Below are 22390 nucleotides of genomic sequence, written 5' to 3' on the forward strand. Positions count from 1 at the left end.
GGACAGTCAGACACTTTTCCCCAGGATGGAAATGGCGAATACAGGCAGCGTAATTTTCAAGTAATTGGAGGAATGTACGGGGGGGGGGGGGGTTTATCAGAGGTGGGTAAATACCATTGGAGGGTTGGAGGAGACAGCATCCATTTTGAGAGGATCCAGAATATAAAATGATATAATCCTGAGGCTTTAGAAGGCATTGGGCTGAATGACTTGGAGGATTATGAGCAGTTTAGGGGGCCATATCTCAGAAAGCACATGCTGGCATTGGAGAGGGTACAGAGGAGTTTGAGAAGAATGATCCAGGAATGAAAGGGTTAACACAACAGGAGTGTTTGATGGCTCTGGGCCTGTAGTCGCTGGAGTTTATAAGGATGAAGTATGATCTTCTGTGAAACCTATTGAATATTGAAAGGCCTCAGACAAAGTCAGAATAAAAAGACTGAGTATGGAGTGACTCTTGTCCTGAGCTGCATATATTTCAATGCAGTGAGTATTGTAGGAAATGCAGATGAGGGGGCATTGTAACCATTAGTGAGACTTGGCTGTAGGAGGGGTAGGCCTGGCAGTTCAATATTCTGGGTTTCTGTCGTTTTGGACATGACAGAGTGGGAGGGATTGAAGGAGGAGGGGTGGCATTACTAGTCAGAGAAAATGTCACAGCAGTGTTCAGTCAGGACAGACTGGAGAACTCATCTAGTGAGGCTTTATGGGAGGAACTGAGTAATAAGAAATGTATGACCATGTTAATGGGGCTATATTACAGACCTCCCAACAGTCCGAGAGAGTTAGAGCAACAAGTCTGCAAGAGACATAATGTTATTATAATAAGTGATTTCAACTTTCCACTTCTTGACTGGGACTCCCAGACTGTAAAAGAACCAGATGGGACAAAGTTCGTCAAATGTGATCAGGAAAGTTTCCTTCATCAGTGTGTAGAAGTCCCGGCGAGAGGATGTGTGATACTGGATCTGCTATTCCGAAATGAGAAGTCCCGGCGAGAGGGCGTGTGATACCGGATCTGCTATTCCGAAATGAGGTGGCAGGTGACAGAGATTTGTGGAGGGGAATGCCGAGCAGCTTGTGACCACAATGCCAGTCGTTCAACGTAAATATGAAAAAAGAAAGGTCTGCTCCATGGGTTGAGATTATAAATTGGAGAAAGGCCAATTTTGATGGTATCAGAAATGTGTGGATTGGGACAGGCTGTTTTCTGGCAAAGGTGTACTTGGTGAATGGGAGGGAATAGGATACATAGGTAGGGTGTAGGAGACTGAGGGGTGACCTTATAGAGGTGTGTAGAACCATGAGGGACACAGACAGGGTGTAGGAGACTGAGGGGTGACCTTATAGAGGTGTGTAGGACCATGAGGGACACAGATAGGGGGGTAGGAGACTGAGGGGTGACCTTATAGAGGTGTGTAGAACCATGAGGGACACAGACAGGGTGTAGGAGACTGAGGGGTGACCTTATAGAGGTGTGTAGAACCATGAGGGACACAGACAGGGTGTAGGAGACTGAGGGGTGACCTTATAGAGGTGTGTAGAACCATGAGGGACACAGATAGGGTGTAGGAGACTGAGGGGTGACCTTATAGAGGTGTGTAGAACCATGAGGGACACAGATAGGGTGTAGGAGACTGAGGGGTGACCTTATAGAGGTGTGTAGAACCATGAGGGACACAGATAGGGTGTAGGAGACTGAGGGGTGACCTTATAGAGGTGTGTAGAACCATGAGGGACACAGATAGGGTGTAGGAGACTGAGGGGTGACCTTATAGGGTGAATATAGCATGAGGGGTGTAGATAGGGTGACTGTGAACAGTCTTTTCCCCCAGGTTGGGGAATTAAGAACCAGTGGGCACAGGTTTAAGGGGGAAGGGGAGAGATTTAAGAGGAAACTGAAAGGTAACTTCTTTACCCAGAGGGTGGTCCGTATATGGAACGAGCTGCCAGAGGAAGTGGTTGAGGCAGGTACATTAACGACATTTAAAAGACACTTGGACAGGTACACAGATGGAACAATTTAGCAAGATATGGCCCAAACGTGGGCAAATGGGAGTGGGTTTAATGGGCATAGACCAATTTGACAGCAGGGCATGTTCCTGAGCTGGCAATGTGGAGGAGGCCTTACTAACTCTGATTCCCTAGGACAGGGGAATCAGGAACCTGAGGGCACAGGTTGAAGGTGAGAGGAAGCTGAGGGGCATCTCCATCACCTGAGGGTGGTTTTTCAATTGAGTAAAGGGTTCAGTGTTGATGGGTTCTTGATGTTAGACATGGAGATGTTGGGCCAAAGAGCCTGTTTCTGTTGTGGGTGGCTCTCTGACTCCTGGAGAGATGTGATGTGAGCGGGGCGCCCTCGCAAAAGGAAGTGTTGCTGAACTGAGGGATCTTGAAGAACAAGGACGTGATTTCCCGAAAGAGGTGTCAGTCATGTTGTAGAACTGAGGGACGTAGGGACACAGGTACGTGATTTCCCGAAAGAGGTGTCAGTCATGTTGTACAACTGAGGGACGCAGGGACACAGGCACATAGTTCCCCAAAGGTGGTGTCAGTTGTGTTGTAGAACTGAGGGACGTAGGGAAACAGGTACGTGATTCCCTGAGAGTGGTGTTGCAGGTAGGCAGGGTGGTGAAGAAGGTATTGGCGCACTGGCCTTCATCATCAGTTGGGGCATTGGGTTGTGGTGCCCTGTTGCAGTTCTATGAGACTTTGGTTCAAACTCACAGGGTCAGACTTTCACAGTGAACGGCAGAGTCCCGGGGACTGTTGTAGAACAGAAGCACGTTTCTGACACATAGACAGGGTGGTGAAGCAAACACTCGGCATGCTGGCCTTCATCAGTCAGGGCACTGGGTACAGGAGACGGGATGTTGTGTTGCAGTTGTACAAGATGTTGGCAAGAATGCATTTGCAATTCAGATGTTGTATTTTGGGAAGTCAAGCCAGGGTCAGACTTCCACCGCCCTGGGGACTGTTGTAGAACAGAGGCACGGAGAGAACAGGTACATAGTTTCGGAAAGTGGTGTCACACGTAGACAGGGTGATGAAAAAGGCATCTGGCATGCTGGCCTTTGTCGGCAGTCCAGCTGCAGGGCATTATGTTGCAGTTGTTCGAGACGTTGGTGTGGCCGCTTTCTGAGTACTGGGCTCACTTTTGGTCGCCCAGCTATAGGAAAGGGTGGACAGCAGATTTATGAGGATGTGCCCGGCATGAGTTTTTCAGAGAGCTTGCTCAGGTTGGGTTTTTATTGCTTGAAGTGTGGGGGACTGAGGATTGGCCTTACAGAGAATCAGCATCAGAATCATGTTTAATATCATCGGCATATGTCATCAAATTTGATAACTTTGTGGCAAAAACGGAATTGCAGTAAGTGTATATTAAACGGTTAATTAAATAAGTATCGCAAGAACAGAACGAAAAGAGAATATAGGACTCAGATAGGGTGAGTGCTCAGACTGTTGTTCCCTACGACTGGGGAATCAGGAACTAGAGGGCTCAGATTTCTCTCAATAGCAGGTGTAAGGTGAGAGTTAATAGAATTCTGAGGGGCAACTTCTTTGCAATCAGAGTGGTGCATACATGCAACGAGCAGCCAGAGGAGGTGGTTGAGGCAGGAACATTAACATTTGAAAGTCAGGAAAGGTTCAGAGCAGAGGTTCGCGACCTCTGTTACGCCATGGACCAATTCCGTTAACCAACGGGTTTAGAGGGGACATGGACTAAATGTGAGCAAATGGGAATCTGGGTTAGTATGGATAAGGTGGGCCGAATGGCCTCTTCCAGTGCTGTACTCTGTGACGGTGAGTCTGGGACCGGATTGTTTTGGATAGTTTTGGCCCCCTCCCCATGGGACAGACAGACTCACCAGGGAGGGAGTGCACTGGTTCCAACATGCCTGATTCTTTTTCTTCTCAACTGAATCCTCCCTATATATGGCCAAACCATTTAAACTACCTATTCTCATCGCCCTCACTCATCAAGATCGATCAACTCTGCCCTAAATATGCTCGATGATCTGGCCACTACATACTCATGTGGTAACGAATTCCTCAGATTCACCACCCTCTAGCCAAAGAAATTCCTCCTCATCTCTGTTCTAAATGGACATCCCTCTATTCTGAGGCTGTGCCCTCTGGTCCTAGACTCTCCCACCATAGGAAACATTCTCCCCATATCCACTTTATCAGTGTCCTCTGGTCCTTGACACCCCCACCATCGGAAACATCCTCTCCACATCCACTCTATCTGTGTCCTCTGGTCCTAGACTCCCCCACTATAGGAAACATCCTCTCCACATCCACTCTATCTGTGTCCTCTGGTCCTAGACTCCCCCAATACAGGAAACATCCTCTCCACATCCACTCTATCCGTATCCTCTGGTCCTAGACTCCCCCACTATAGGAAAAATCCTCTCCACATCCACTCTATTTGTGTCCTCTGGTCCTAGACTCTCCCATGATAGGAAACATCCTCTCCACATCCACTCTATCTGTGCCCTCTGGTCCTAGACTCCCCCACTGTAGGAAACATCCTCTCCACATCCACTCTATCTGTGTCCTCTGGTCCTAGACTCCCCCACTACAGGAAACATCCTCTCCACATCCACTCTATCTGTGTCCTCTGGTCCTAGACTCCCCCACTATAGGAAACAATCCTCTCTACATCCACTCTATCTGTGTCCTCTGGTCCTAGACTCTCCCACGATAGGAAACATCCTCTCCACATTCACTCTATCTGTGTCCTCGGGTCCTAGACTCCCCCACTATAGGAAACATCCTCTCTACATCCACTATATCTGTGTCCTCTGGTCTTAGACTCTCCCACTATAGGAAACATCTTCTCTTCATCCACTCTATCTGTGTGGGCTTTTCAAAATTCAACAGGTTTCAATGAGGCCACCCATCATTTTATAATATAGTATTAATGGTAAGACTCTTGGCAGTGTGGAGGTTCAGAGGGATCTTGGGGCCCGAGTCCATAGGACACTCAAAGCAGCTGCACAGGTTGACTCTGTGGTTAAGAAATCATATGGTGCATTGACCTTCATCCATCGTGGGACTGAGTTCAGGAGCTGAGAGGTAATGTTGCAGCTATATAGGACCCTGGTCAGACCCCACTTGGAGTACTGTGCTCAATTCTGGTTGCCTCACGATGGGAAGGATGTGGAAGCCATAGAAAGGGTGCAGAGGAGATTTACGAGGATGTTGCCTGGATTGGGGAGCATGCCTTGTGAGAATAGGTTGAGTGAACCCGGCCTTTATTCCATGGAGTGACGGAGGATGAGAAGTGACCTGATAGATGATGAGAGGCATTGATCGTGTGGATAGTGAGAGGCTTTTTCCCAGGGCTGAAATGGCTAACATGAGCGGGCACAGTTTTAAAGTGCTTGGTATTAGGTACAGAGGAGATGTCAGGGGTAAGTTTTTTACTCAGAGAGTAGTGAGTGCGTGGAATGGGCTGCCAGCGACAGTGGTGGAGGCAGATACGATAGGGTCTTTTAAGTGACTCCTGTACAGGTACATTGGGCTCAGAAAAATAGAGGGCTATGGGTAGGCCTAGGTAATTTCTAAGGTAAGGACATGTTCGGCACAGCTTTGTGGGCAGAAGGGCCTGTATTGTGCTGTAGGTTTTCTATGTTTCTGTGTTTCTATTCTTCTGAATTCCGGTGAGTAGAGGCCCAGAGCCATCAAACGTTTCTCATACAATAACCCATTCAATCCTAGAATCGTTCTGCTGAACCTCCTCTGGACCCTCTCCAATATCAGCACATCCTTTCTTAGATAATAGTCCCAAAAACTGCTCACAATACTCCAAGTGAGACCTCACCAGACCTCAACATTACATCCTTGTTTTTATATTCTAGTCCTCTTGAAATGAATGCTAACATTGCATTTGCCTTCCTCACCACAGACTCAACTGTACATTAACCTTTCTGGAATACTCATACTACTGAATTTCCTGATTGTTCGTAAAAACAGTCTACATTTTTGTTCCTTTTACCAAAGTGCATGACCATACATTTCCCAAGCTGGAATTCCATCTGCCACTTCTTTGCCCATTCTCCTAATCTGTCTAAGTCCTCTGCAGACTCCCTGCTTCTTCAGTACTACCTGCTCCTCCACCTTTCTTCTCATCATCCACAAACTTGGCCACAAAGCCATCAATTCCATCATCCAAATCATTGACATGTAACATAAATAGAAGCGGACCCAATGCCAACCTCTATGGAACACCATTAGTCACCAGCAGCCAATCAGGTCATGCTTTATCCATGCCAGTATCTTTCCTGTAATACTATAAGCCCTTAGCTTATTAAGCAGCCTCATATGGCACCTTTTTAAACGCTTCTGAAAATCCAAGTACACAACATTCACTGGTTCTCCTTTGTCTATCCTGCTTGTTATTTCCTCAAATAATTCCAATAGGTTTGTCAGACAAGGTTTTCCTTTAAGGAAACCATGCTGACTTTGACCTATTTTATCATGTGCCTCCAACTACCCTGAGACTCCATCCCTGACAATTGACTCCAACATCTTCCCAACCACTGAGGTTGGACTAACTGGCCTATAATTTCCTTTCTTCTGCTTCTCTCCTTTCCTGAAGAGTGGAATGACATTTCCAATTTTCCAGTCACAGAAAGGTACAGCACAGAAACCAGCTCTTGTGCTGAGCCATTTAAACTACCTACTCCCATCAACCTGCAATGGGGCCATAGCCCACCAGACCCCTACCATCCACATACCTATCCAAACTTCTCTTAAACATTGAGATTGGGCTCACATGCCCCACTTGAGCTGAAGAAGTTTCCCCTCATGTCCCCCTTAAACTTTTCACCTTTCTTCCTTAACCTATGACCTCTGGTTGCAGTCCCACCAAACTTCAGTGGAAAATGCCTGCCTACATTTCCCCTATCTACACCTGCCATAATTCTGATTCCCCTCAGTCTTCTGTGTTCCAAGGAATAAAGTCCTAAACTATTCAATCGTTCCATGTAACTCAGGCCCTCCAGAACCATGCCAGAATCTAGAAAGATCATTACTAAAGCCTCCACAATCTTTTCAGCCACCTCTTTCAGAACCCAGGGTGTAGTCCGTCTGGTCCAGGTGACTGATCTGTCCGCAGACCTTTCAGCTTCCCAAGCATCTTCTCCCTATTAATAGCAATTGCACTCTCTTCTACCCTCTAATACTCTCGAACTTCCACCATACTGCTAGTGTCTTCCACAGTGAAGGTTGACACTAAATACTCACTCAGTCTGCCTGCCTGTTCCCTGTCCCCCACTACTACCTCTCCAGCATCATTTCCAGTGGCCAGATATCTACTCTTGCCTCTCTTACTCTTTCTACATTGTATCTGAAAAAAAACTTGGTATCACTTTTTTCTAGCTTACCTTCATATTTCATCTTTTCCCTCATCATGGGGGGACATTTCTTTGGTCTCTGTTCCCCAGAGGTCAGTGGTGACCAGGTCTGGGTTAATCTAGCACACAGGTGATCAAATTTCTGGGTATTGGGGAATAAATTAGCTGTTTCTCAGTCTTTGTTTAAGTATAGTTTTCCATAAATTCTATTATATTTCTTTAACACAAGAGATTCTGCAGATGGTGGAAATCCAGAGCAACACCCACACATGAAAAGCTGGAGGAGCTCAGCAGGTCAGGCAGGTAAAAAGAGCTGACAGGACTGATGAAAGGTCTCAGCCTGAAACGTCGCTGTCTATTCATTTCTATTGGTGCTGCCTGGCCTGTTGAGTTCCTCCGGTGTTTTGTGCGTGTCGCTTTGGATTTTTAAACTTTCCTCTCAATCATAAACACAAGAGCTTCTGCAGAAATCCAGATCAATACACACAAAATGCTGGAGGAACTCAGCAGGTCGGGCAGCTTCTGTGGAAATGAATAGGCAATCGATGTTTCAGGCTGCGATCTTCTCCAGGACTGGAAAGGAAGGGGGAAGAAGCCGGAATAAAGTGGTGGGGGAAGGGAAAGGGGGCCAGCTGGAAGATAAGAGGTGAAACCAGGTTGCAGGCTACCCAGATGGAATATAAGGTGTTGCTCCTCCACTCTGAGGGTGGCCTCATCCTGGCACAAAAATGGGAACTGGAATTAAAATATATGGCCTCCTGGAACTTCCGCTTTTGGCAGATGGAGCAGAGGTGCTCGATGAAGCGATTCCCCCAGTTTACGTTGGGTTTCACCAATCAAGAGGAGGCCGCATCGGGAGCCCCGTACACAAAAGACGACCCCAGCAGATTTGCAGGTGAAGTGTTATCTCACCTGGAAGGACTGTGCAGAGCCCCAAAAACAGGCAAGGGAGGAAGTGAATGGGCAGGTGTAGGGATAAGTGCTGGAAAGGAGATTAATGGGGAGGGACGAACGGACAAGCGAGCAATTTCTGCAGAAGGCAGAACACCTGCCTGCAAGAAAATTGATCTTAAAGCAGTTTTTGGTAATATATTTACTTGCCCTGGGGATAGTGCAGGAAGAGGGTGTCATCCCATCACGGGGGGTGGGGGGTCAAATTTCCAAATCTCAGGGGTGGAAGGGGTGTGGGGTGGCAGTGCTGAGGTGAAACAGGCTTCAAGGGGCTGAATGGCCTTGTCTTGCTTCCACTGGAGGAGCCTGAGTCCCATGGTTAGTCAGTCCATTCCCATCTCAACAAACACCAGAGCTGAGCACAATGCACCCAACTTGACGTGACCACCATGATTCCCATTGCTGGCTGGTCCTCATAGCCAGTGGCCTACTCTGGATTCAGCAAAGCAGTACTTCCCAATGTCAGGAAGTTCCCAAACACCAGGTCTGAAATTTGGGATGATAATTCAACAAACCAGTACTTCCCAATGTCAGGAAGTTCCCAAACACCAGGTCTGAAATTTGGGGCGATCATTCAACAAACCAGTACTTCCCGATGTCAGGAAGTTCCCAAACACCAGGTCTGAAATTTGGGGCGATCATTCAACAAACCAGTACTTCCCAATGTCAGGAAGTTCCCAAACACCAGGTCTGAAATTTGGGATGATCATTCAGCAAACCAGTACTTCCTGATGTCAGGAAGTTCCCAAACACCAGGTCTGAAATTTGGGATGATCATTCAGCAAACCAGTACTTCCTGATGTCAGGAAGTTCCCAAATTTTGGGTCTGAAATTCGGGAGGAGTTTTACAGCTAATCGACACTTCCCAATGTCAGGAAGTTCCCACATCCCAATCGAGATCTGAAGTTCTGGAGGATTGCCCAGCAGACCAATACAGCAACCCTATAGTGGCGGAGTCTAGGACCAGAGGGCCCAGTCTCAGAATAGAGGGGTGTCCATTTAGAACAGAGATGAGGAGGGGAATTTCTTTAGCTGGAGGGTGGTGAATCTGTGGAATTCTTTGTCACAGATACCATGGAGGCCAAGTTGTTGGGTGTATTTAAGGGAAAGGGTGATACATTCTTGATTAGTCAGGGCATCAAAGGTTATGAGGAGAAGGCAGGAAAATGGAGTTGAGAGGGAAAATAAATCAGCCGTGATGGAATGCCGGAGCAGACTCGATGGGCTGAATGGCCTAATTCTGCTCCTATGTCTTATGGTCTGAACCAAAGCAACCTCAGGCAAACTGAACTCCGACAAATGTCCTTTATCTCTACCAGAAGAGAAAAGTTGCTGTTGTACATGGAGGGACTCACGTACTTCACACAAGGCACACATCCAAGCACAGTCCTATTTCGTCTGCAGTAGCACTCCCGGAAAAAATAAAATACCCTCAGAAATTATCCATGCAACGCGGATCGGCAGAACAGAAGCAAAGATGCCAGTGGACAGTCAAGACAGGAAGGGTCACTGGATGGGAAGTGATTGCAATATCTCTCAGGAAGGCAATGATCAGACGATAACACTGCAGCTCTGAGCAAAGGCTGGAGGTGGCGGAGGAAGCTATCTGGGATGAACATGGTTTCAACGACAATGGGACAGAACGAAAGGAGATGCGAGCTCAAAGAAAACAAATATATAAAGCCCATTACCTTGGCTGCTTAACATCAGGTGAGCGGGACCTTGAAAAGGAAGAAATGAAGAACACAATAAAGAAAAGATCGAAACTTTATGGGAAAAAATGAGCTGTAATATTTTTGTCACAATTACAGATTCAATTTGTGACAGACATCTCCCCTCCGGAGGGATGCCGAGAAAGGACAAAACAAAATAGTCAGAACACAAAAAGCATCGAGCAAACGCTAGTTGCTGACTAATGCTTTTTTTTTCTTTAAGGAAGTCGATGGAATAGAAGACACAAAAACACAAAATAATATTAATTCCCATCTCATCGCGAAAGCTTGCCAGGCACAACGCGTACCGCACGGGGGAAGGGAAGGGAAGGGGCGTGGTTAGTCGTGGTGTAGACCGGCAGAGAGGTCTCCTGGTTTAGGATGGTCACACTGTTCTTGGGAAGATGCTGGCAGGACTTGGGGGCCTGAGTTACAAGTAGAGGTTGCATTGACTAGGATTTTATAAGCTAAGACCATAAGATATAGGAACAGAATTAGGCCATTTGGCCCATCGTGTCTGCTCTGCTATTTCATCATGGCTGATCCATTTTCCCTCTCAGCCCCAATCTCTATTCTTCTCCCTGTATCCCTTCATGCCCTGACTAATCAAGAATCTATCACCCTCTGCCTTAAATACACCCAGTAACTGGGCCTCCACAGCTGCCCGTGGCAACAAATTCCACAGTTTGGAATTTTGGAATTTTGGCTAAAGAAATTCCTCCTCATCTCCTTTCTAAAAGGATGCCCTCTATTCTGAGGCTGTGATCTCTGGTCGTAGACTCCCCCACCATAAGGAACATCCTCTCCACATCCACTCTATCGAGGCCTTTCAACACTCAATAGGTTTCATTCTTCTGAATTCCAGTGAATACAGGCCCAGAGCCATCAAACGCTCTTCATATGACGAGCCATTCAATCCTGGAATCACTTCTGTGAACCTCCTTTGAATCCTCTCCAGTGTCTGCACATCCTTTTTTAAGATAAGGGGCCCAAAACTGCTCACAATACTCCAAGTGAGGCCTCACCAGTGCTTTATAAAGCCTCTGGAATGTAGGAGACGGAGATGTGATCTGATAGAGGTCTAGTAGATCATGATGGATATAGACAGGGTGAAAGTTCATTGTCTTTTTCTCCAGGGAAGGGGGTGCTGAGGCATAGGTTTCAGATGAGAGGCAATGGGTTAAAAGAGCACATCAGGCAGCTTCTTCATGCAAGGGGTGGTGCAAATTTGGAGTGAGATGGCTGAGGTGAGCACATTAGCAGCATTTAAAAGCCATCTAGATTAATCCATGAGGAAGTCAGCAGGTCAGGCAGCATCTATGGAAAGGAACACAGAGGTGACATTTCGTGCCAAGTTTTAATGAAGACCCGCTGAGTTCCTCCAGCATTCTGTGTGTGTTACTCTGGACTTCCAGCACCTGCAGAGTCCCTTATGTTTAGAAGATCCATGGATAGAAGACCATGGGCCAAACACAGGCAGATGTGACGCCCTCACTGGACAATGCAGCTGACTTGGACAAGATAGGCTAAAGGGCCTGTTTGTCTGCTGTGTGACTCTACAGGTGAGTATCTTACACAGAGGGAGTTAGGGTTAGGGTACAGAAAGTAGTGGATACAGCCCAGCCCTTCACAGGCAGAGACCTGCCCATCTCTGAGCACATCTCCAAGGAGCATAGCACAAGGCGGCAGCATCCACCACTCAGGCCATGCTCTTGTCTCACTGCTGCCGTCAGGATGAAGGTGCAGGAGCCTCAGGGCTCACACCGCCAGGTTCAGGAACAGTAATTACCCCTCCACCATCAGGCTCCTGAACCACCTCACCGCTGAACTAATCCCACAGCCTATGAACTCACTTCTGAGCACCGAACGACTCATGTTTCAACATTACTTACTTATTAATTATTATTTGCACACTTGTTATTTTGCAGTCTTTGTCTGTGAGTAGTTTTTCACTGACTCTATTGCATTTCTTTGTTCTACAGTGAACCAGCTACCCCTCAACCATCAGCCTCTTGAACAAAAGGGGATAACTATACCCACTTGCCCCAATCCCACAGCCAATTACCTCATTTTATTGACTCTTTACCTCATTATCTCCTGTTCTCGTTATTTATTGCTGTTTATTTATATTTGCACTTGCCCAGTTTGTTGTCTTCTGCACTCTGGTTGATCTTTCATTGATCCTGTTATAGTTACTGTTCTATAGATTTGCTGAGTACGCCCGCAGGAAAATGAATCTCAGGGTTGTATGTGGTGATAGTAAAATTCACTTTGAATTTTGAACCTCGGGAGCCTGTGTTGTTAGGCAGGACGAGAAGCTCCCCAAGCCCATTGACCTCCCTCTTAAAGCCGGGGCATTTAGATGCTGATTAAAAACGAACCTGAGATTCTCGAAGCCTGACACACGTGATGTGTCAGCCGTGGGTCTGGATGCAAGCCCTCGGTAAAATGTAATCGTTCTTGAGTGACATGTTTCAGATGTGAACACGGCAGTACATCACAGGCCAATTTCCATCCTGAAAATATCCTTGTGGACAAGTGGGCACCGAGACAATTTGAACACATAATGAAGGCTCCACTCTCGCTCGTACTCATCGCCTCGCACTTCAGAGAGACAAGGATGCTTGAGTAATCTAGGATTTCAAGACAGCAGTCCAGCGAAACCAACTGGGAAAAGTTTTTAATCAGCACCAACTCTTGAAGTGCATGATGCAAAATGTGGATGTGGTTAACAATTATTTCCCACCTTCTCCCTGCAAGAGGCTGCACAGGTCAACAGGAAGGTAAAGGATGTGTATGGTACACTTGCCTTTATGAGACGAGTCTCTGAGTTCATGGGTCAGGAAGTTATATAGAATACTGGTTAGGCCTCCTCGTTCCCGTGGAGTTAGATGCAGGAACAGTTACACCCCTCAACCATCAGGCTCTCGAACCAAAGCGGATAACTCCACTCGACTTCAGTCACCCCACCACTGAAATGTCCCAAAACCAATGGACTCACTTTCAAGGACTCTTCATCACATTCATGATATATATTGCTTATTTATTTATTTGTTTTTTTCTTGTATTTGCGCAGTTTGGCATCTTTTGCACTCTGGTTGCTCATCCGTCTTTATTGTTTACGGTCTTTCATGGACGGTATGGTGTTTCTTTGTGTTTACTGTGAATGCCCGCAAGAAAATGAATCTCAGAATGTGACATACTGTAGTACTTTGATTAACAATTTACTTTGAAATTTTAACTTTAAATACTATTTTGATTATTAGATCATAAGACCATAAGTCTCAGAGCAGAATTAGGCCATTCAGCCCATCAAGTCTGCTCCACCATCCCATCGTGGCTGATTTACTATCCCTCTCAACTCCATTCTCCTGCCTTCTCCCTGTAACCTTTGACACCTTGACTGATCAAGAACCTTATCAACCTCCGTTTTAACTATTCCCAATACCTTGTCCTCCACAGCCTGCTGTGGCAATGAATTCCACAGATTTACTACCCGCCGGCTAAAGGAATTCCTCTTCATCTCTGTTCTATTCTGAGATTATGCCCTCTGGTCCTAGACTCCCCTGTGGTGGGAAATATACTCTCCACATCCACTCTATCTAGGACTTTCAATATTTGATAGGTTTCAATGAGATCCCAACCCCCTCATTCTTCTAAATTCCAGGCCCAGAGCCATCAAACACCCCTCCTGCAGCACCACGCAAAAGTCTTAGGCACATAAATAGCCTACGACTATTGCACAGGGCAACATTTAAAGGAGATGTACGGGGCAAGTTATTTTTTTACACAGAGAGTCATGGGTGCCTGGAATAAGACAAAGGAGCAGAATTAGGTCATTCAGCTCATTGAGCCCACTCCGCCATTTCATCATGGCTGATCCCTGATCCCACTCAACCCTGCCCTCTCACCATATTCCTTGATGCCCTGACCAATCAGGAAGCTATCAACCTCCATTTTGAATATACCCACGGACTAGGCCTCCACCACAATCTGTGGCAGAACATTCCCCAGGTTCACCACTCTTTGGCGAAAAAAAAATCCTCCTTACTTCTGTTCTGAAAGGTCACCCCACAATTCTGAGGCTGTGCCCTCTAGGTCTGGATACCTCCACCATAGGAAACATCCTCTATCCAACCTACCTAGTCCTTTCAACAGTCGGTAAGTTTCAGTGAGATCCCCCTGCTTTCTTCTGAAATCCAGTGAGTACAGGCCCGAAGCTGCCAAACACTCCTCATAGCAACACATACAACACGCTGGAGGAACTCAGCAGGTCGGGCAGCATCCGTGGAAACAAACAGTCAACGCTTTGGGCCGAGACCCTTCGAATGTTCATGCTGAGGGGCTGGAGACTACCCAGACGGTATTTGAGGTGTTGCTCCTCCAACCTGAGTTTGGCCTCATCATGGCAGTAGAGGAGGACATGTATGGACATATCTAGATGGGAATGTGAAGCAGAGTTGAAGTAGGTGGCAACCAGGAGATCCTGTCTGTTGTGGCGGACGGAGTGGAGGTGCTCAACGAGGCGGTCCCCCAATCTGCATCGAGTCTCGCTGATGTAGAGGAGGCCGCACTGGGAGCACCAGATGCAATAGATGACCCCAACAGACTCACAAGTGAAGTGTTGCCTCACCTGGAAGGACTGTTTGGGGCCCTGAATAGTGGTAAGAGAGGAGGTGTAGGGACAGGTGTAGCACTTACGTTTGCAGGGATAAGTGCCAGGTGGGAGATCTGTGGGCCGGGACGTGTGGACCAGGGAGTCGCAGAGGGAATGATCCCTGCAGAAAGCGGAGAGGGGTAAAGAGGGAAAGATGTGCTTAGTGGTTGGCATGAACATTGAATTCTCCAACTTCCGGTAATTCCCTCCCCCTCCCTTTCCCCATCCCACTTTCACTCTGCCTCCTCCTCCAGCTGCCTATCACCTCTCTCATGATTCCGCCTCCTCCTACTACCCATAGTGCTTTCCCCTTATATTCCTTCTTCACCTTTCCTGCCTATCCCCTCCGCTACCCCTTGATCTTTCCTCTTATTGGTTTTTCACCTGGCACCTTCCACCTTCCCCCCACCTTCTTTATAGGGCCCCTGCCCCCTCCCTCTTCAGTCCTGATGAATGGTCTCAGCCCGAAGCGTTGACTGCTCGTTTCCATGGATGCTGCCTGACCTGCTGAGTTCCTCCAGCTTGTTGTACGTGTTGCTTTGACCCCAGCATCTGCAGTGTACTTTGTGTTTACGAAACGCTCCTCATATGTTAACCCCTTCATTCCCAGAAACATCCTTGTGAACCTCCTCAGGACTCTCTCCAATTACAACACAACCTTTCTGAGATAAGGGGCCCAAAACTGTTGACAATACTCCAAGTGCACCAGGACTAGTGTCTTATAAAGGCTCAGCATTGCTTTTATATTCTATTCCCCTTGAAATAAATGCCACATTGCATTTTCCTTCTTTGCCACAGTGTGAAAAGTAGCGGTCCCAATACTGACCCCTGAGGAACACCACTAGTCACCGGCAGCTAATCAGCAAAAGCCCCTTTTATTTCCACTCACTGCCTCCTGCCTGTCAGCCATTCCTCTATCCATGCCAGTATCTTTCCGGTAACACCATAGGATTTTATCTCGTTAAGCAGCCTCATATGAGGCACCTTATCAAACACCTTCTGAAAATCCAAGTAAATGACATCCACTGTCTCTCCTGTTTGTTACTTCCTCAAAGAACTATAACAGATTTGTCAGGCAAGATTTCCCTTCACAGAAATTATGCTGACCTTGACTTATTTTATGAGCTGCCAAGGGTGGTACTGGAAGCAGATATAATAGAGGTGTTTAAGAGGCTGTTCAACAGACACATGAATGAGCAAGGATATGGACCATGCGCAGGGAATGATGGGATATGGACCATGTGCAGGGAATGATGGGATATGGACCATGTGCAGGGAATGATGGGATATGGACCATGTGTAGACAGCAGTGATTAGTTTAGTAAAGTATTTAATTTCTAGCTTAATAAGTCTGGCACAAAACCGTGAGCTGAAGGAGTGGTTCTGTTCTAGGTTCTGTGTTCTGCGTTCTAAGTGGCTTAAAGCAGAGATTGATAGGTTCTTGATTAGTCAGGGCATCAAAGGTCACGGGGTAAAGGCAGGAGAATGGGGTTGAGAGGGATAGTAAATCAGCCCTGATGGAGCAGGACCCAATGGTCCGAATAGCCTAATTCTGCTCCTCTCTCTCATGGTCTGATGCGTTGAAGGGAGACTGACAGAAAAGGATGAGGAATGATATAAGTAATTGGTTCGTTAAAGGAAAAAGAATTACAGATAATGAGAGAAAGATTAGCTTTATTTGTTGCGTGTACATTGAAACACGCCATGAAATGCATCTACAACCAACCCAGTCCGAGGATGTGCTGGGAGGAGCCCGCGAGTCGCCAACGTAGCATGCCAAAACTCACCAACCCTAACCCGCACGTCCTTGGACTGTGAGAGGAAGCAGGAGCACCTGGAGGAAACCCACGTGGCCACGGGGAGAATGTGCAAACCCCTTACAGACAGCGAGCGGAATTGAACCCCGATCGACGGTACTGCAGAGTGTTACGCTAAATCCTACACTGCCAAGCCATCCTGTCACATTATCGTCAGCTGTACTGAGATACAGTGAGAAGCTTCTGTCGGGGTGACTCCCAGACAGATCATTCCGTGCATCAGTACATCGAGGTCACACAAAGCAAGACAAAACGCAGGGAGGGTGACAGTCACAGAGAGGGTGCCCTGCAGGCAGACAATAAGGTGGAGGGTCACGAAGAGGTAGGTTGGGAGATGAGTTAATCTTTCAGTGTAGGAGAAGGCTGTCCAAGAGTCTGACAACAGCGGCTAGAAGCTGTTCCTGAGCCTGGTGGGATGAGCTTTCAGGCTTTTGTATCTTGGGGGGGCGGGGGGAGTCTTTCATTATGCTGGGTGCATTACTAAGGTGGTGAGCAGTACAGACAGAGTCCATGGAGGGGACTCCACAGATTTCCAGCATGAGACCAATTGGCTGAATGGCCCTAATCTGGCTCCCAACGATAATCACTGGGCAGACAAGGTTGAACAAATTCAGTGTGATAGTTGTCAGAAGTGAATGAAGTTAGTCGATGCGAGGAGATGCCATCCTCTGAGACTTAAAGCAGAATGAAAAGATTATGCATTCAGAAGTGCAGCTGTTTTGGACGGGATTTACGATGCAGCCGGATTGAAGTTTTAAATCAATGGTAGTTAATCTAATTGGGAAGCAGAGATCAACAACGTGGTCGAAGAGAAGATAAATGCCTGCATCAAAGGACAGTTTAATTGAAAAATCTAAGATCTGTGAACAGTGGGGAGAACAACAGAATTCAAAGCAAAGTGAGAGATGGAGTGACGTCCAGGGAAATGAAGCACAAGGTGGCTGTGTGTAATGGGAATTGGTAGTGGGATATGTACTCAGTGATCACTAATAAAGTCGCCACTCTATTCATGGGTTTTGCTGCTGCAGCCCGTCCACTTCAAGGTTCAATATGTTGTGTCAGAGATGCTCCTCTGCACACCTCTGTTGTAACGGGTGGTTATTTGAGTTACCATCACCTTCCTGTCAGCTTGAGCCAGTCTGGCCATTCTCCTCTGACCTCTCTCATTCACAAAGCGTTTTCGCCCACTGTGTGTTTTTTTTTTGTTTTTAGCACTATTCTCCGTAAACCCTAGAGACTGTTGTTCGTGAAAATCCCAGGAGGTCAGCAGTTTCTGAGATACTCAAACCACCCTGTCTGGCACCAACAATCACTCTACGGTCAAAGTCACTAAGATTCACATTTCTTTCCCATTATGATATTTGGTCTGAACAACACCTGGACCCCTTGACCGTGTCTGCATGCTTTTATGCATCGAGTTGCTGCCACATGATTGGCTGATTAGATATTTCCATTAACGAGCAGGTGTACCTAATAAAATGGCCACTCACTGTAGATGAAGAGGTATTTGGGAAGGAGACAGATTCTCAAGTTATGATCTATTGCTGTCCTGTCTCCTGCCTCCGCTCTTGTACCACGAATTCTCTGCACGCAGTTCCCCAGTATGCACGGCAGAGTTTCCTATCACCACTGCTCACAAACAGCCCCTCCATCTCCCTCCCGTCTCCTCATTCCCCAACATCAAATATTCCAGCCTCCTTTCTCCGGGAAGTGGGAGAGGTGGGCAACCAGACCTTGAGAAGGTGGGGGGTAACTATCTCCGACAGGAGAGAAGTGAGTCTAACTATCTCCCCTGAGCCTTCAATGAGGCTCTTGTCATGGAAACTTCAATCAGTGCAGTCCATGTGGGAAGGAGCTTCCACCGTGACACACGTGTACAAGGTGACAGATCGACTGGACAGCCAGAGCGGAAATAGATAACGTGAGAGGGGCCCGTTTTAAGATGGTTGGAGAAAGTAAAGGGGGGGATGTCAAAAGAAGTTTTCTCACACTGGGAGTGGTGGGTGTGTGGAATGCCCTGCCAGGGGAGATGGTAGAGACAGATAGAACGACATCCCTTTAGAACAGAGATGAGGAGAAGTTTCTTTAGTCAGGTGGTGGTGAATCAGTGGAATTTGTTACCACAGGCCGCTGTGGAGGCCGGCACTGGGTATGTTTAAAGCACAGACTGGTTTCTCAGGGTGTCAAAGGTTTGGGGGAGGAGGCAGGAGAATGGGGTCGAGAGGGATAATAAATCAGCCATGATGAAATGGCAGAGTCGATGGGCCAAAAATGGCCTGATCCTGCTCCTGTGTCTTATGGTCAGATATATTCAGGACGTTTAAGAAACTCTTAGAGAGGCACATGGCTGATGGAAACATGGAGGGCCAACTGGAGGGAAGGGTCAGATTGACCTTGGAGTAGAATTAAAGTTCAGCACAATATCTTGGGCTGAATGGCCTGTACAGTTATACACTTTTGGGGAAGGAGTTCCATTGATGGTGAAGGAACGGCAATCGATTTCCCAGTCGGATGGTGTGTGATGGGGTGGGAACCTGTGGGTGGTGGTGTACACATCCGCCTCAGTGAGAGAGTGGGTGGGGGGGGGGGGTTTGGGAGAGGCTGGGTCAGTAACCCCAGTGTGTATTGTAGACGGTACAGACTGCAGACACTGTGAGCCGGTGGTGGGAGAGGTGGGGGTTTGGGAGGGTCTGGGTGAGTAACCCCAGTGTGTATTGTAGACGGTACAGACTGCAGACACTGTGAGCCGGTGGTGGGAGAGGTGGGGGTTTGGGAGGGTCTGGGTGAGTAACCCCAGTGTGTATTGTAGACGGTACAGACTGTGGACACTGTGAGCCGGTGGTGGGAGAGGTGGGGGTTTGGGAGGGGCTGGGTCAGTAACCCCAGTGTGTATTGTAGACGGTACAGACTGCGGACACTGTGAGCCGGTGGTGGGAGAGGTGGGGGTTTGGGAGGGGCTGGGTCAGTAGCCCCAGTGTGTATTGTAGACGGTACAGACTGTGGACACTGTGAGCCGGTGGTGGGAGAGGTGGGGGTTTGGGAGGGGCTGGGTCAGTAGCCCCAGTGTGTATTGTAGACGGTACAGACTGCGGACACTGTGAGCCGGTGGTGGGAGAGGTGGGGGTTTGGGAGGGGCTGGGTCAGTAGCCCCAGTGTGTATTGTAGACGGTACAGACTGCGGACACTGTGAGCCGGTGGTGGGAGAGGTGGGGGTTTGGGAGGGGCTGGGTCAGTAGCCCCAGTGTGTATTGTAGACGGTACAGACTGTGGACACTGTGAGCTGGTGGTGGGAGAGGTGGGGGTTTGGGAGGGGTTGGGTCAGTAACCCCAGTGTGTATTGTAGACGGTACAGACTGCGGACACTGTGAGCCGGTGGTGGGAGAGGTGGGGGTTTGGGAGGGGCTGGGTCAGTAACCCCAGTGTGTATTGTAGACGGTACAGACTGCGGACACTGTGAGCCGGTGGTGGGAGAGGTGGGGGTTTGGGAGGGGCTGGGTCAGTAACCCCAGTGTGTATTGTAGACGGTACAGACTGTGGACACTGTGAGCCGGTGGTGGGAGAGGTGGGGGTTTGGGAGGGGCTGGGTGAGTAACCCCAGTGTGTATTGTAGATGGTACAGACTGCAGACACTGTGATCCGGTGGTGGGAGAGGTGGGGGTTTGGGAGGGTCTGGGTCAGTAACCCCAGTGTGTATTGTAGACGGTACAGACTGCAGACACTGTGAGCCGGTGGTGGGAGAGGTGGGGGTTTGGGAGGGTCTGGGTCAGTAACCCCAGTGTGTATTGTAGACGGTACAGACTGCAGACACTGTGAGCCGGTGGTGGGAGAGGTGGGGGTTTGGGAGGGTCTGGGTGAGTAACCCCAGTGTGTATTGTAGACGGTACAGACTGCAGACACTGTGAGCCGGTGGTGGGAGAGGTGGGGGTTTGGGAGGGTCTGGGTGAGTAACCCCAGTGTGTATTGTAGACGGTACAGACTGTGGACACTGTGAGCCGGTGGTGGGAGAGGTGGGGGTTTGGGAGGGGCTGGGTCAGTAGCCCCAGTGTGTATTGTAGACGGTACAGACTGCAGACACTGTGAGCCAGTGGTGGGAGAGGTGGGGGTTTGGGAGGGGCTGGGTCAGTAGCCCCAGTGTGTATTGTAGACAGTGCAGACTGCAGACACCGTGTGTCAGTAGTAGAGGGAGGGGATGTTTTGGGCTGTGGATGGGGTGCTGATCGAACAGACTGCTCCATCCCGGACGGTGTTGAGCTCCTTGAGAGGTGTTGGAGCCACACTCACCCAGGCAAGCGGAGAGTTTCAAAGGGGATCTGAGGGCAGGTTTTATTTCACAGAGAGAGAGGGTGATAACTACTACTCATTGCCATAGGGGTGGGGTTGGATCAGACACACTCACTACATTTGAGCCATTTGGACAGACATTTGATTAGACAAAGCAGGGAACGATACAGGCCTAATGAAGATAAGTCAGATTGGTTAGTTGCAAACAAAATTGGCTCGGTCATAAGGCAGAGGGTGTTGGAGGGGTGTTAGACAGTGGGAAGGCCTTGGGATCTCGGGAGGTGAGCGCCTCACTGCAGGATCTGCTCCAGTAGCCACAGGGTTTCTGTGGCCGGTCAGCAGAGTTTCTGGTGAGTGGTGACATCCCCCCACGATGGTGGGGGGTCTAAGTATCAGGGGGGGTGGTTAGACGCTTCCTCGTTGGAGTCGGTCACTTGGTACCCCGTGGCATGGATGGATGTTCATTCATCTGAATCAGGTTAAACGCCGGCATCTGTTGTGAAATTTGTTTTGTTCCTGAATCGTTGAGTGTGTGTTTTCAGGCTCCTATACCTCCTCCCTGATGGTAGCAATGAGAAGAGGGCATGTCCTGGGTGGTGGGGGTCCTTGATGATGGACGCTGCCTTTTTGAGGCATCGCCTTTTGAAGATGGCCTAGACTCTGGGGCGGCTGGTGCCCGTGATGGAGCTGACCGAGTTCATAACTTTCAGCAGCTTTTTGATGCACCAATGTCAGAATGCTCTCCACGGTACATCTGTAGAAATTTGCAAGTGTCTTTGGTGACGTAGCAAATCTCAAACTCAGTTACGGCCCATGTCTGGATGTCGCCCGGGCTGACTGAGTTTAGGCAGATGCACATAGGCACAGGGTTGCTTCAGCTACTGAGGCATTGTGAATGGAACTGGACAGTGCCCTGTCACCGATGGAAGGAGGGTCACTGCCAAAGTGTCTGGAGGAGGCGGGGTTCTGAGAGTGTTTTGCAGTGAAATCCTGGGGCAGGGTTGGGGAGGCGAATGGTGGAACTGGACCTCAGCTTCCCTCTGGGTGAGGTCCAGACCCCAAGAACTGTAAAAACCCCTACTCCTAATGCCCACTAACCTCAAGTTTACTGGGGTTCTGTGACACCACACTGGGTCACACAGTGCCTCACCCACTCCCCATTTCTTCACTTCTTTGGCTCAAACATCAGATCTGGAGATGTTCCAGCTCTGTTCTTTGTGTTCCAATCCTCTTGTGACCTCCCCACCTCCCTGTCCCTCCACCGTCAACCCCCCTACTCCACTGCACTCCTCCTGCGAAAACCCAGTGACTGATGTGCCCCCTCCTTCCCACCCACAGCTACACAATACGAGGGCTCCAGAGGCTGTTCAGGAGAGGCACAGATAGAGTGGATGTGGAGAGGATGTTTCCTATAGTGGGGGAGTCTAGGACCAGAGGACACAGATAGAGTGGATGTGGAGAGGATGTTTCCTATTGTGGGGGTATCTAGGACCAGAGGACACAGATAGAGTGGATGTGGAGAGGATGTTTCCTATTGTGGGGGTATCTAGGACCAGAGGACACAGATAGAGTGGATGTGGAGAGGATGTTTCCTATTGTGGGGGTATC

General features: G+C 48.4%; 1 protein-coding gene across 24 annotated transcripts in view; it reads right to left on the reverse strand.

Moving 5' to 3' along the window:
• The window catches only part of LOC140717693 (neurexin-2-like), a 1248008-nt gene that overhangs the window by 1012882 nt on the left and 212736 nt on the right, over positions 1–22390 (reverse strand). For 17 of the 24 annotated variants that reach the window (XM_073031349.1, XM_073031352.1, XM_073031346.1 and 14 more), the window contains exon 4: positions 10007–10036. The exons of the other annotated variants lie outside the window; for them this stretch is intronic. In XM_073031349.1, the coding sequence (XP_072887450.1) occupies positions 10007–10036 (30 nt within the window). The remainder of the gene's footprint in view (positions 1–10006; positions 10037–22390) is intronic. 24 annotated transcript variants of the gene reach the window in all.

The sequence above is a fragment of the Hemitrygon akajei genome, chromosome 28, assembly GCF_048418815.1.
Source record: "Hemitrygon akajei chromosome 28, sHemAka1.3, whole genome shotgun sequence".
NCBI lineage: Eukaryota > Metazoa > Chordata > Chondrichthyes > Myliobatiformes > Dasyatidae > Hemitrygon > Hemitrygon akajei.